At 45.5% G+C, this 14,563-nt stretch overlaps 1 protein-coding gene across 2 annotated transcripts in view; it reads left to right on the forward strand.

Moving 5' to 3' along the window:
• HMGB3 (high mobility group box 3) overlaps positions 1-11,368 on the forward strand; it is a 69,113-nt gene extending 57,745 nt beyond the window's left edge. Inside the window, exons 1-5 of one of the 2 annotated variants that reach the window (XM_040323810.1) lie at positions 7,162-7,267; positions 9,488-9,644; positions 9,736-9,875; positions 10,010-10,184; positions 10,574-11,368. In XM_040323810.1, the coding sequence (XP_040179744.1) occupies positions 9,495-9,644; positions 9,736-9,875; positions 10,010-10,184; positions 10,574-10,720 (612 nt within the window). In that variant the 5' untranslated portion in view covers positions 7,162-7,267; positions 9,488-9,494 and the 3' untranslated portion in view covers positions 10,721-11,368. Of the gene's footprint in view, positions 1-7,161; positions 7,268-9,487; positions 9,645-9,735; positions 9,876-10,009; positions 10,185-10,573 lie in introns of those variants that run through there. The other variant, XM_040323811.1, reaches the window with a different exon arrangement.
• The last annotated feature ends 3,195 nt before the right edge of the window (positions 11,369-14,563 follow it).

Below are 14,563 nucleotides of genomic sequence, written 5' to 3' on the forward strand. Positions count from 1 at the left end.
ACAGGGGCACTTTAAAAACTTTTTTTTTTTTTTTTTAATGTTCATTTTACTTTTATTTTGACACATTTTTTTTTAAAAAAACGATCACTTTTATTCCCATTACAAGGAATGTAAACATCCCTTGTAATAGGAATATGACATGACAGGTCCTCTTTACAGTGAGATATGGGGTCAATAAGACCCCACATCTCTCCTCCTAGGCTGGGAAGCCTAAAATGAAAAATAAAGATCCTGGCTTCCCAGCCGAGGCGGCACCAGTTTTTTTTGTTTTTTTTTAATGCAGAGGCCGGGCGTGACGTCATAAAATCGCGCCTGGCCTCCGACGATCATAGAGACTCCGGCGAGAATCTGGTCCACCGGAAATCTCTATGGTCAAGAACTGGGGCCGACGGATCCTGTCACCGTTTACCGTTCGCACAGGTGAGTCGGTAGAAGCACCGGATGGCGGCAGGAGGGGGCGGGACCATCTCCTTTTGCCGCCTGTAAGAACAATCAAGCGGCGGAACAGCTGCTATGATCATTTCTATGGTGTGCAGAAACCAGCAATATCTGAATGATGCCTGCAGGCATCATTCAGATATCACCGCACAAAGCCCAGGCCGTTAATTTACGGCTAGCGGTTAAGTGGTTAAACATGCCTTTTGTTGTAAACCTGTCCCCCCCCCCCCCCCCATTTCCCTGTAAGTTAAAACAATCTTTGCCTAGCTGCCTTATGGCCCATACCCACTATCAGAAAATCGTACGAAAAATACTGCTTTCGAGTCAATTGTATGATAATCTGATCATTCATACGCAGCTTTCAAGAGCCAGTCATGGCTCGGCAAAGCTCGTATGCGCAAGGCGGCGCATGCGTAGTTACGTAATGGCGCCATTTTTGAATAGCCGATTGAGTCAGGAAGACTCAGGAGGGACAGTGACAGTCGTTGGCTCGTGCAGTGCACTCGCCATAGGCAGAGGACGGAGCCGTGACAGCCCAGTGGCCATCTTTTTTATGGGCCGGACCGCAGCAACAGAGACCCGCCTCATCCCGATATAACCGGGGGGGCGCTGGCACCCCCCCTCATCTCAGCGCCCGGGGCAGACACACCGACGGCCCCCCCGGTTGTTACGCCACTGCAGAGGAGAGGTATCTCCTCTGAAAATGGCCGAGATCTGTGTAAAAGTGGGTGGGCCTGTAATCTCATGTTTTCAGACATGTGATAACTATATATATCCTGTGTCTGTGTGTATGTATGTATGTATGTATGTATGTATGTATGTATGTATGTATGTATGAGATTATATATAAAATGTGTAGCGCTACCCCCGGAGGAGCCGGTGGTTAGATTTGGGACGGCATGATTATGTTACCTCTATGATGTGTCTTGGGATGATGATGATGAGATACAATGATGGAATGGAATGTCCAAACAGCAGGGTGATGTTTTCTATGCTTTTATTTCTTGCCCAACATGGCAACAGTCAACTCAAGGTAGATAGAAAAGGTTGGTGAAAAGAGCAGACTTGCAGATTCAGGCCTATGGATGACGAAAGCAATCCTGCTTTCAATGGTAACTCTCGCTTCGTCGCCACTCCAGCCATAGTGGGTAAAGTGTACCCGGACAGGTCTCCCACACCGACCTGGCAGCCAGAGTACCACTTGGAACTTCTGGGAACGAACAAGTCTCTGCCACTGACCTGGCTCTAATAGAATTAAGATTAGTAGAGACCTCTGCCACAGGCCCAACACTCAGGAACATGGATAGTAGAGCGAATCCTCCCAATCAATATAATTTTGCCTGAATCTCCCTCAGGTAGACTTCTCAGTTTGGGGTCACCGACTTCTCAGTGTCCGGCCACCCAGATCCCCGATGGTTTGTCTAAGCCCTGTTGGATCACCCGCCTCCGGGCTCACCTCAGACCGACTCCCCACCGAACAGCGTAACTCGCTTGGGATCTTCTTAGAATATGGGTCACTGGGGTTCCTTGGCAGCATCAGTTGCTCCGGGCCATGAGAGCCCCGAGTCAGGAACTCCACGTAGCATGTGCGCCGCGGCCTGGTAGGCCATAACGCCCCGGGGCCCGTGATGTGCGCACACCCTGAAGGTGGGTGCCGCACCTGGAACGGGCGAAAAACCCCAAAAAATGGCGTCCGCCCTAGAAGTACCCTCCCCCAGTATGCCCCGCGAGGGAGAAACTCCTCTGATTGGCTGCTGACAGAAGGCGCCTCCGCCTGGACCCCTCTGGCGCCACCTGCTATCCAAAGATGGAACGGTATCTTTGGAACACAGAAAGAAACCACAGACCCCTCTGGCGCCACCTGCTATCCAAAGATGGAACGGTATCTTTGGAACACAGAAAGAAACCACAGACCCCTCTGGCGCCACCTGCTATTCAAAGATGGAACGGTATCTTTGGAACACAGAAAGAAACCACAGACCCCTCTGGCGCCACCTGCTATTCAAAGATGGAACGGTATCTTTGGAACACAGAAAGAAACCACAGAACAGTCCAGCCGGGCAGAAACCAAATTTAACAAAATCACATCGAATGAGAGCAAAATAACTCTCATTCCCCTCTAAATTTAACATAGCACCTGTACAGAAAGTACACAGGCGCTATATATATATATATATATATATATATATATATATATATATATATATATATATATATTTGTTTTTTAACCCACTGGTGCTGATATTAGGAGGAAATAAGCCTTCTTCCTCTAATCACACCAGATTCTCCACCTCTGAGCTGGTGAATATGGAAGGAAGATATTTCAGTGGAAGGTCTGTGAGATCTTCAGATCTCCGTTTATTAAACTGGCCGTTTGTGACAAAACGGCCATGTGCGCGGAGAACATGTTCTCTGCTCCTTATCTCAGCTTATTAAACCGGCAATGCTCTGAGATAAGCGGTGATCATCATGATCTCTGCTTATCCCGGTTTTAATAAACGTGCACCATGATCAGATGAGACGAGCCCAAAAATGTATTCTTGTATGATACAGATTGTATGTATTTCATTTTAATCTGTACAGTTTTCGTCCAAAAATAGAATACATATATATTATATTGCATTGCTTCTGAGTTTTTGTTCTCTTGTACAATTTTTTTTATTTTATTTTTTCGATGCGAGATTAGCTGGCAATAAAAAAGGACGATCATTCTTCCATTAATCTCATTGTGTGTACCAGGCATAAGCCATTGAATCGGTATGCAAATCTGTGGACAACCCTGCTTGGTCTTTTGTCTGATTCTTAACATGCAGGTTTTGTGTAGGTCAAGGACTCATGCTGAGATGACTGCCACAGCCCTGGTCCTGCCCCAAACACAACTTGTTACCTGTTGTTTTTGTTATGCTAACACAGCAATATATCTGCTGCAAATTTTGTGTATTCTCCAGGGAGGATGGAGATAGATGGGGTGTGAGACTTCCTAGCAAGATAATGTGTGTTGGTGTTAATCTGATAAAATTTAAATATTTAAATTGTCTTTTTACAGGTAAAAATATCGTAATCTATCAGAAGAACCTAAAGGGTACACTTGCCATCACTTAAAGGGATTGTTAACCCTCCCCTTTGTTTAAATAAAAAAAAAAATAGTCATACTTTCCTCCACTGTGCAGTTTGTTTTGCACAGAGTTGCCCCGTTCCTCGACTTCTGGGGTCCCCGGTGGCGCTGATGACTCCTCCCTGCATCGAGTGTCCACGTTGGAGAAGGCTCTCCTAAGGTGGACACCTGTCCGTGTGTGTTATTTATTTTAAATAAATATATGTAGCGCTACCCCCGAAGGAGCCGCTGAATAGTTTGGTAATACGCCGATCCCAAACTATTCAGCGGCTCCTTCGGGGGTAGCGCTACATATATTTATTTAAAATAAATAAAGTAACCCTTTTCTTTCTTGGTTTAGGGGTGACACCTGTGAGTGTAGGTACAGAGCGAGTTTCCAGATATCAAATACGTTTTCAATGCTTTATTCCAAGGCCCAACACGGCCAACATCAACATGACACAATAGAGAAAGGTTGATGAGCATAGAGAGAACTTTAGTATCAGGCCTTGGATATGAAGGAGAGCAAGCCTGCTCTCGGCAAAAATTTAGCTCAGCTCGTCGCCACTCCAACTAGAGTGGGTAAAGTGCCCCCGGACAGGCGGTTGTCACAGGCCTGGCAGCCGGAGCGACACTTGCAAATCACTGGGAGGAACAGACCTCTGCCGCAGGTCTGACTCAAGACCTCTGCCACAGGCTCAACAATTTTGGATATGAAGGATTGAATGGAGCTAATCCTCCCAGTTAGTTTAAATAAGGGTCACCAATTGACAGCTTTAGTGTACCTGTCATGCAATGTGATGACCGGATCCCCGATGGTTCGTCTAGGCCTCCTGGACAACCTCTATCTCTAGGTTCTCCCCGAGCCATTCCCCCACCGTGCAGCTCTCGGCTTAGGATCCATTCAATGAAGGTCTGGGACCCAGCAAGTCGTTGGGGCCCCTCTCGATGCCAGGGTGAAGCTCCGCATGATGCGCAACTAAGGTCAAGTAGACCACAGAACAGAATGGAACATGGCGGTTGCCACAGATATACCCCCCCCCCCAGCATGCCCAACTAGGGAAACACTCCTCTGATTGGCTGCTGGGGAAGATGGGTCTGTCAGAACCCCTCCAGCGCCAACTGTCGCCCAGGGGTGGTAACGCACCCCTGGAGCGCAGACTGACCCACAGGACAGTTCTGAATTGACAACAGCCCAAATTTCAATAAATTGTGAATGGGAGTGAACTAATCCTCCCATTCCCCACTAACTTTAGCGTAGTGCCCATACTGAAAGTAAGGGGGCGCTACATATATATGTAGCGCCTATGTACTTTATAGTATGGGTTCTAGTTAAATTTAAGGGTAGATCAGAGTGTAGTTAAACATTGATCCAGATTGTTAAATGCAAAACAGGGTCTCTGTCTCAGCTTGGCTGTGCTGTGGGCTTATTCTGTTGTACTCGGGTGGTGTTCTAGCCCCGGTGCTGCAGGTGGCAGCAGTGGAGTCGAGGTTTGGGTGCTCTTTCCCAGCAGCCAATCAGGAGGGTTTGTCCTTGCTGGGTTCCCACCTTTGAGGATCCCAAGCTGTACTGCTGTTCGGTGGGGAGTCAGTCTGAGGAGCGCCATTGAGAGGCAGGCGGTCCAAAAGGGCCTGGACAAACCACCGGGGATCGAGGTAGCCGGACACTGAGGGATTAACCACCTGTCAGTCGGTTCAAATCCTGGTCGGGACACTTTCTGCATGGAGTCTGTCTGTTCTCTGGTGCTTTTTGAAGGTTTCTTCCAGTACCCAGATTTCCTCCCATACTCCAAAGAGATGCTGAAAGGGTTTGGATGGTTCTGGTCTAAGTGCGGGTTCACACTGGTACGATGCAAGATCTGCGAACCGCTGTGGGTGTCAATGTAAAGTTAACATCCCCAGATTGGTCAGCAGATTGCAGTGTGAACACCCATGCGATCTGATTCCAGTGTGGACCAAAAAGGGTCCTGCACCTTTTTGGTGCAAATATGATGCATTTTCAGCCATACAGTTTGTATGGCCGAAATCGCATTGCATGTGATCTGAACAGCAATGTGGTGCGAATCACATGCAATGTCTGGTATCGCACTAGTGGGAACCGGTCCTCCGGGTGGATTCACACATGTGTAGTGTGAATTCCAGCTCCGTGTTCTCCACAAAGAGAAAAAGTAGCTGTTGTATCTGCGGATCAGCTGAGCAGGGAGAGGGAGAGAATTCTTGTTTACAACGGAACGCATCTGTGAATCGGATGTGTTCCCATAGAAGAGTATGTGCCTGCAATTCACACCACAATAGCCAGAAAACGCACACGTTTTTGGGCAATGTGGAGTGCGAATGCAACGCACAAATGTGAACCTGCCTCATTCAAATGAACAGATTTTAAAATGTCCTGCGAATTGGATGCGGTGTTAGCCAGCCTTAATTGATTGTAGAATGTGGGCATCTGAAGCAAGGACCTTTTTGGATTGAAAGCTCCTTGAGGCCAGGGACTGATGTGACTATATGGTATGTAAAATGTTGGATAAATCCCTGGTGTGTGTGTATATGTATGTGTATGTGTGTGTGTATATGTATGTATGTGTATATATATGTATATATGTATGTGTGTGTGTGTGTGTGTGTGTGTGTGTGTGTGTATGTATATATATATATATATATATATATATATATATATATATATATATATATATATATATATATATATATTCTATCCAGGGCAGGACTTAGGGTGGTGGGGGCCCCTGGGCTTAATAATCAAAGGGGCCCCCTGGAGCAGAGAAGCGGGAGGGTGGGTTGTTACCGCCGATCACAGTTGTTGAGGGGGGTGCTGGATCCGCCTACCTTCCTTATCGAAGTTGTTGAGCGGGGGGGTTGCCGCGAAATTACGAGAGGGGATTCCCGCAATGGCCGCAAAATTGCGGGAGGGGATTTGCCGCTAAATTGCGGGAGGGGGTTGCCACGATTGCCGTGAACGGGAGGGTTGCCGCGATTGGGCACGGGGCCCCCTATTGGGTGAGGCCCAGGGGTTGAGCCCAGTCAAGCCCAATGGTAAGTCCAGCCCTGTATATAATATGCATTCTGGTGCGTAGAATATGTTTACTCCTCTAGCCAATAGAATGGGTGTGTGGTCATATGCTTTTAAAACTTAATCCATGCTTGGAATTGGGCACCAAAACTGTCTTTTTTTTTTTTTTTTTGTATCTTTCTTCCACCATATGCAGCAATATATATGACTATGTTGGTGTGAATGGAGATTTGCTGTAGAAGAGTAAACCTATTGGATGTGAAGTGTAGGTTCCTGTGCTCATACTAGAACTAGTGTAACACATATACAAGGCCCATTCTGAGTATGATGATTGCATTCTATAATAGAGTGAGCCTTGTTCTCCAATGGGCGCTGAGCGCGGGGCTCTGCACGGTGTACACACAGCGTGACGTCGCTCCACACACATTACAATAGGAAAACACTGCCCGTGTTTTGCACCTTCGTTCCATATCCCCAGGCGGGTGTTCTTTTTGAATGAATGACGTCGCCGGAGCGTCGTCCAATGGGGCGGGTGGGCGTGGTGAATATTGATGAGGAGCCGGCCCAATGACAGGGCTGGGAGGTTGTTTTAAACGGGGAGTGCGCTCTAGCCAATCAGCTCGTTCTCGTAGTAAGCTAGCGCGAGGCTGCGAGTCAAGCTTTTAGTTGTGAGCGGCGTGCGCAGGATTCACACCAGGCGAACAATACAGGTAGGTCCAGCACGGTCCGTGTGTGTGAGGGGAACGGGGGAGAAGTCCGGGGAACCCCGGGCTCACGTATACCGCCATTCTCTGGTGGTGGTCGGGGTGTGTGGAGGGTGGTCTGTGTGGTAGAATTTTATCTGTGTGAGGGGTACGGAGCCCGCGGACAGGTAGAAGCCCCCCTGTGTGGGTGTAGAATGGGTGAGGTGTGCAGTGTGGCCCCTGAGAGGAGTGTGGCCCCTGAGAAGAATGTGGCCCCTGGAGGGCTCGGTGTGTCTGCAGTATCATGGCTGTCCCTGTCATCTCCTTGTTGTCTTGGGAGGAAGAAGAAGGGGGGGGGGGTTAAGGAGGTGACCCGGCTCTTCTCTATCTCCCCTATCTGCTCCCCGGTGCCCCCCGGGTGGTTCGGTACGGTCGGTTTGTAAACCCGGTGCCTAAAACTAGTCTCTCGGTAATGTCCTCCCCTCCCGTACCCCGGAGCCCCCGACCCCCCCGGTAACCCCCCCACTCTGCACCCCACCCTGTCCCCTCCCGTCTCCCGCCAGTTGGGGTGTTGTTGTCGGTCCGGTGTGTCTCTCCGGTACTTTTCCCCGCCGCCCCCCCCCTCTGCCTGTCATGGCTGATCGCAGCTCTTTGTTATACATGGGATTGCGCTAAGCCTCAACGACGAGGGAGGAGGAGGGAAGGGGGGGGGCGCTCCGATAACCGGCCACTACAGCCCTCCCCGAGGGACCCGATCTACGGGGAGAACGGATTGTGACAGACAATCGCCTGCTCTTTCTGGGGACACCGGTCCGGTCCGAATCGGTGCGGGGAGAGCGGAGCAGTGCCGGCGAGAAATGCGCGCTGTGTGCATTGCAGGCTGTGTACTGAGGGGAGAGGAGAAGAAGCCATTTTAGTGAATGGAGAGCAAAGCGGAGAGAGATCTAGATAGAAAGGAATGGAGGGACCGGCCACTTCTCTATGTATACCGAGGACGGGGGACACCCTGCAGCCAGCACTACCCGCACACCCCCACACCCCGCACCCCAATCTAATGCACATCATTTCAGGGTCACTTTCTTTCATCAACAAGCTTTCCACAAAATGGAAGATGAATTATTGGTGACCTGTCTCCGCTTCTCCCTCCCAGTGCAGAGCCTCTATGCAGAGAGACTGGGGCTGTGCCCGCCACGGACTATGGCAGCGCTACACACATACCACTCCATCATAATAATACATTATTATTATTATTTATTACTACAAATTCATTATCCAGGAGAAGGTGTTATATTCATTATTGTTGGGGTGACCTTATCTAACCCCACTTATATTACATTTAACATCTTTAGGGTTGTGTTGTAACTAATTTTTTATATTTTTAAAACCTTTTTTTTATTATTTATTATCGGGTAAACAGACCCCCCCCCCCCACTGCCGCCCCCCCCTTCTTTTTTTTTTTTTTTTTTTTTTTAATTCCTATTGTATTTTATTTTTATATAAAAAAAAAATATATAATTTTAGAGAAGAATTGTAGTTTTCATTGGCCCTCCCCCTATTTTTGGTTAGTTTGGTGGGCGGTGCTATTGATGACAGATGCAACTTTCTGTCATTGGCCAATATGTTTGTTGAAGCGCCCCCTACAGATCACCAGCTTGTACTGCATTTCAGTTGCAGAGAGCAAAGTGCCTGATTGTCATATTTGCCAAGTGAACCTGTCATTTTCACATCAGTGCTACTAACGTTTCCGAAGGACCAATTTTAATTTTTTTTTTTTTTGTTGCGCTATGAACACACTTTTGTTTGTGTATACATGGCTTGTAGCATAACGCGTATATATATATATATATATATATATATATATATATATATATATATATATATATATATATATATATGTCTGTCCTTTTTTTTTTTTTTTTTCTCTTTCTTTTCCACACATTTTTACCTCTACAAGTGTGCATATAGTTGACATATCCCTGGGACAAGCATACAGTTAAGGACTTGTTATCCTGATCTACATATCTGCTTTGGGTTAGTTGCTCGGGATGTTTCAAAGCTGAAACCTCACCATGGCAATAGGGCAACCGACATTTTCAGATGTGCGGCCAGTGAAAATGCTTTTTCGTTTTTCTATGTTATTTTCTCGTTCTCTATGTGCAGATGATTGAAAGCTCCATATGCTAAATCTTTGTATGTGTGATATATAATTATAATAATCTAAAGTATTGGTTTTATATTTAATTACAGATTCAGAATGGCTAAAGGTGACCCCAAGAAGCCTAAAGGCAAGATGTCTGCTTATGCCTACTTTGTGCAGACGTGTCGTGAGGAACACAAAAAGAAAAATCCTGAAATCCCTGTGAACTTTGCAGAGTTTTCAAAGAAATGTTCTGAAAGATGGAAGGTATGTATGTTATGCTGACACATGAACAGGTTTTTGTTTCTTTAACAGATATGTTTTTAGTTGCTAAAAATGTATTTTTTTTCTTTGCCAGACTATGTCCGCAAAAGAGAAGTCTAAGTTTGACGATATGGCAAAGTTAGACAAAGTGAGATATGACCGAGAAATGAAAGATTTTGGACCAGTTAAGGGAGGCAAGAAGAAGAAGGATCCAAATGCCCCAAAGAGGCCACCGTAAGTTTTTTATATTTTGTATTGTTAAAACCAAACTCCCTCACCTTAAAAGGCCTTAAAGTAAGCTTTGTGCAGCTATAACAAAATGTGTTGCGGGTCTTAAAGTAACCAATAACTTTTTGCTTCTCCCGTAGCTCTGGATTTTTCCTGTTCTGCTCAGAATTCCGTCCCAAAATCAAATCCACAAATCCTGGCATCTCCATCGGTGATATTGCAAAAAAACTAGGTGAGATGTGGAACAACCTGAGTGATGGTGAGAAGCAACCCTACAACATCAAGGCCGGCAAGCTGAAAGAGAAATATGAAAAGGTAATGCTTTTACTATTTTGAAGTGAACTTGTGTGTGTGTGTGTATGTATGTATGTATGTATGTGTGTGTGTATATATATATATATATATATATATATATATATATATATATATATATATATATATATATATATATATATATATATATATATATATATATATAAAAATATCGGTGTCCCAAATGTTTAAGACCGTTGTAACTTTTCCCTTTCACAATATCGGAGCAGGCATAGCAGTGGGTTATGGTCCCCCCCCCCCCAGATTAATGCATGATTTTACCATACAACTCAACTCTGCAAACAACCAGGTTCCAGCAGTCTTTTTTTTTTTATTTTTTTAATGAGGCTGATCTATGCAGCAACTGACCCTTTTCTACATTTTTCCTTTAGGATGTTGCCGATTACAAATCCAAAGGAAAAGTTGACAGCCCTAAGTGTGCTCCTAAGTTGCCCAGAAAAAAAATAGAGGACGATGACGATGATGAAGATGATGATGACGAGGAGGAGGAAGATGATGACGAAGATGATGATGAATGAAGTTGTACAATTGTGAATCTTAGAGTAGGGGAACCACCTTCGGCTGCCATCTTATGATGGTCACCTGCCGTTTATTTAGGTTTAATTGCAAAAATTGGGTTCTGATATCATAGTTTCAAAAAACGATGCTCTTGGAGTTGTAACTGGTTTACATTACATAGCTGTGTGTGTAAAACGAGCAATCTGAAACTGTATCAAAGCTGTACATATTTCAAATCGTTTTTAAAAACGGGCGCTCTAGTGTTCTCCTCACTCTGCACTTTGCTGTTGGTGTATCAAAGCGTTTAAAAATGTTTCAGGCATTTTTTTTTTCCTTTTTAATTTAAGATGTTACTAAATGGTTATTTAGCAAATCCTGGGTTATAAACTGTACATATCTGTAAACTAGACAAATTCTTATGGTGCATATTTTCGGAGCTGATATTACCTCAGGGTTTAAGAACATCCCTGGCAAAAAAAAAAATCCTTTTTGGATTGGTCATTTTGGCCCAAAGCAATGCACATCAAGACTTACACTACATCGGGCGTCAATTTAGCTTAAAAGTTGTCTTTCTGTATATAGTGAAATAGATTTCTGCTGTTAGTCGTTGAAAGGAGTTCAGCTGGCATGAGAAATGTATGGGTTTATTATATAATTTTATTTTTTTTTTTTGAGAAGTGCGGTAGTTTTTTTTTAAACAAAGACTGTAGGCATGTCTTCACCCTTAAGTGAAGACTGAGTACAGGAATATGGAGTTGAAAAACATTCTGTGCTTATAAATTGCATTGTTCTGTTATTATATATTTTTTTTTTTTTTTTTTATGTTTAGAATGCTGAAATGTTTTTGAGGCAAATAAAACAGTATTACATTTTTAAGACTGTTCTTTATAAAATTGTTATTCTATGTCTGTCCTAGCTTCAATCGTGTTGGACGTTGATGGTGTAAAAGGGTAGAAAGACGGAATTTGTGCATCTGATAGACAGTAGATGCATCATCACCATCCTACATGAGGCCAGACATAACATAAGGCAAATGTGGCTTCCACAAACCTTTTTTTATGGGGTGTCTTGACTTTCCATGTGTCTTTTTTAATAGGGGGGGGGGGGGGGAAACTAGCTCCTGTCTTTTTTGCTTTCAAAGAGAAGGTTGGTATGGGATTAGACACGAACACCCAGAGATCACTGGTCTGTGGAGGGGGGCGGGAGCGGCTGGCTCGGGCCCTCAGCAGTACGTTGATGGTCTGAGCCATTTGCTGTTCATCATGGCATCTAGGACAATATGGTTGGGATCTATCTAGAGTCTGGACCAGCTGAGTTATGCTAGTGGTTAGGGTGCTTTTAGCCTGCCGTCGGCTGAATACAGGTTGCAAGAATGCAGAACTGTGGGCACTCTGCATGCTTAGTTTGGTGTGGACTGCTAGAGTTGTGGTGTCATCCCGCGCCCCCCCCCCCCCCTTAAAGCGGTTGTAAACCTGCATCATTTTTTTTTTCTCCTGTAAGGCAAAAGTCATAATGAGCTAATATGCACCGCATATTCGCTCATTATGAAATACTTACCTCGGAACGAGGTGTGTAGCACTTACCTGGTCCATGCCGAGCGAGATTTCATCTTGCCTCGGCGTGTCTTCCGGGTATCGCCGCTCCAGCGCTGTGATTGGCTGGAGCGGCGATGATGTCACTCCCGTGCGTGTGCGCGGGAGATTTAAAACTCGGCAAGGTCCGGCGGCTGCCGGTCCTTTCGCCGTAGATCCCCCCCCCCTGCGCATGGGGCGCATTGCGAGGGGAATATCTCCTAAACCGTGCAGGTTTAGGAGATATTCTCCTTACCTACAGGTAAGCCTTGTTATAGGCTTACCTGTAGGTAAAAGTAAAAAAAGTGGGTTTACAACCACTTTAATAAAATAAAAAATATTATTCCCCATGGGATCAGCATAGTCCAGACAGGGGGCCAGGGTCCTACAGCCTCATAGGCCAGTCAGGGGAGAATAAAAACTCCTTCAATCAAAACTTTATAGAAGTCGCTAGACTACTATATACTGCTGATGGAGTATTTAGCAGTTTTATATTTACGAAAATAATTGCATTTCTGTACTGTGGGAGACCAGATACAGTGAGGGTCCTGGGTTTGAGAACACCTTAAAGCGGTTGTTCACCCTCCTTAACATCATTATAGCATTACATTCGGCATCGTAGCGCGAGCTACAGTATGCCGGTCTTACATTTTTTTATCCCCGTACTCACTGTGCTATTGATCATTGAAGATTCTGACTCCCGCGGGGAATGGGCGTGCCTATGGAGAGGGAGGATGATTGACGGCCGGCTCTGGCACGTCACGCTCCCCGAAGACAGCCGGAGTAGGTCTCGGCTCTTCACGGCGCCTGCGCACAGGCTATGCGCAGGCGCCGTGAAGAGCCAAGCCTATTTCGGCTATTTCCGGAGAAGCGTGACGTGCCAGGGCCGGCCGTCAATCACCTTCTCTCACCATAGGAACGCCCATTCCCTGGAATCTTCAATGTGGAATAGCACAGTGAGTACGGGGATAAAAAAATGTAAGACCGGCATACTGTAGCTCGCGCTACGATGCCGAATGTAATGGTAGAATACATTTTTTTTTTTTTTTTTTTAATAGGGTGAACCCCCGCTTTAATGACTCTGAATTTATTCAATGATCTGGACTAAACATGCAGATCCAGAATAATCGGAAGCCCTTATCTACATACTTGCTAGAGGTCAGTACCTCATTCTAGGAAGGTCATTATAAAAGCCGGGTTAGCATTTTCTTGATCAGTAATGGCAGCCTCCCTTTTATGAAAATTCTTAGAATTTCATTGGCCTTAATACTCGGACTCATTAAGAATTTGAGCTGTGGGTACAAAGCGAAAGGCAAGCTAACCTTTTAGAAGAGGTAAACTATGCTGGTCTACACGTTTCCTTTATCCCCAATAATAACAAAAATGTGATTATGCTTTAGTAGTCTAGACCAAGCAGTTGTCTCCAACCAAAGGCACCTTGCTTGCCTTTTATCTGGCCCTTGGGGGGCACTATTCCTCCCACTGACATGAACAATGGGGCATAATTTCCTGCCACTGACACCTTTAATGGGAAGCTCTTCCAATGACCCCAACAATGGGGCACTATTCTGCTCATGGACACCAATAATGGGACAAAATTCCTCCCACTGACACCAACAATTGGGCACCATTTCTCTCATGGACACAAATGATTGCGCAATATTGGATTCCAGGACATTTCCTACTGGCCACAGTCCGAAGGATAATAAACTGGCCATTTTTTTTTTAAGAACTGAATTGGGGGTAATTGAATAGATCACTCCCCCCTCCTTTTTGAAGTGTAATCCTATAATTCTTTCTGATAAACTAAAATGTGCTAATAAAAAAACTCCCTGCCTATATGAGGTACATCACTGTTAAGGGGTGTGTGTGCCCCCCCCCCCCCTCTTTTGCCGGCCCATGACTTCTCCCCATCAGCAGAGCAGGGAAGTGTCAGTGAGACACGAATGCATTACAATTTCAGCGTTCCCCATGCCGCACCTGCACTGACTTAAAAGATGGGGAAACATTGTTTGGTTCTCTAACTCTGCAATAGCTGCAATCATCCATTTTTTTGTGATGGGGAAGAGATTGGGTGCAGTTTTGGGGCGGGGGGGTTGGCACGGTACCTGTTTCCAGGAGGCGGAGGACTCTCACAGTCCTGCTATCCCCGTACACCATCTGGAGGAAGATGACTCGATTGGTAGTGGCAACCAATCTCGGAAAGAAGGGACTTCACTGTGATTGAGAAAACCACAATCGGGTCAGTTTGTGGAATTACTGTTGAGCTTCTGGGAACTTTGTTTTAACTGC

The sequence above is a fragment of the Rana temporaria genome, chromosome 9 (genome assembly GCF_905171775.1).
Source record: "Rana temporaria chromosome 9, aRanTem1.1, whole genome shotgun sequence".
Classification (NCBI taxonomy): Eukaryota; Metazoa; Chordata; class Amphibia; order Anura; family Ranidae; genus Rana; species Rana temporaria.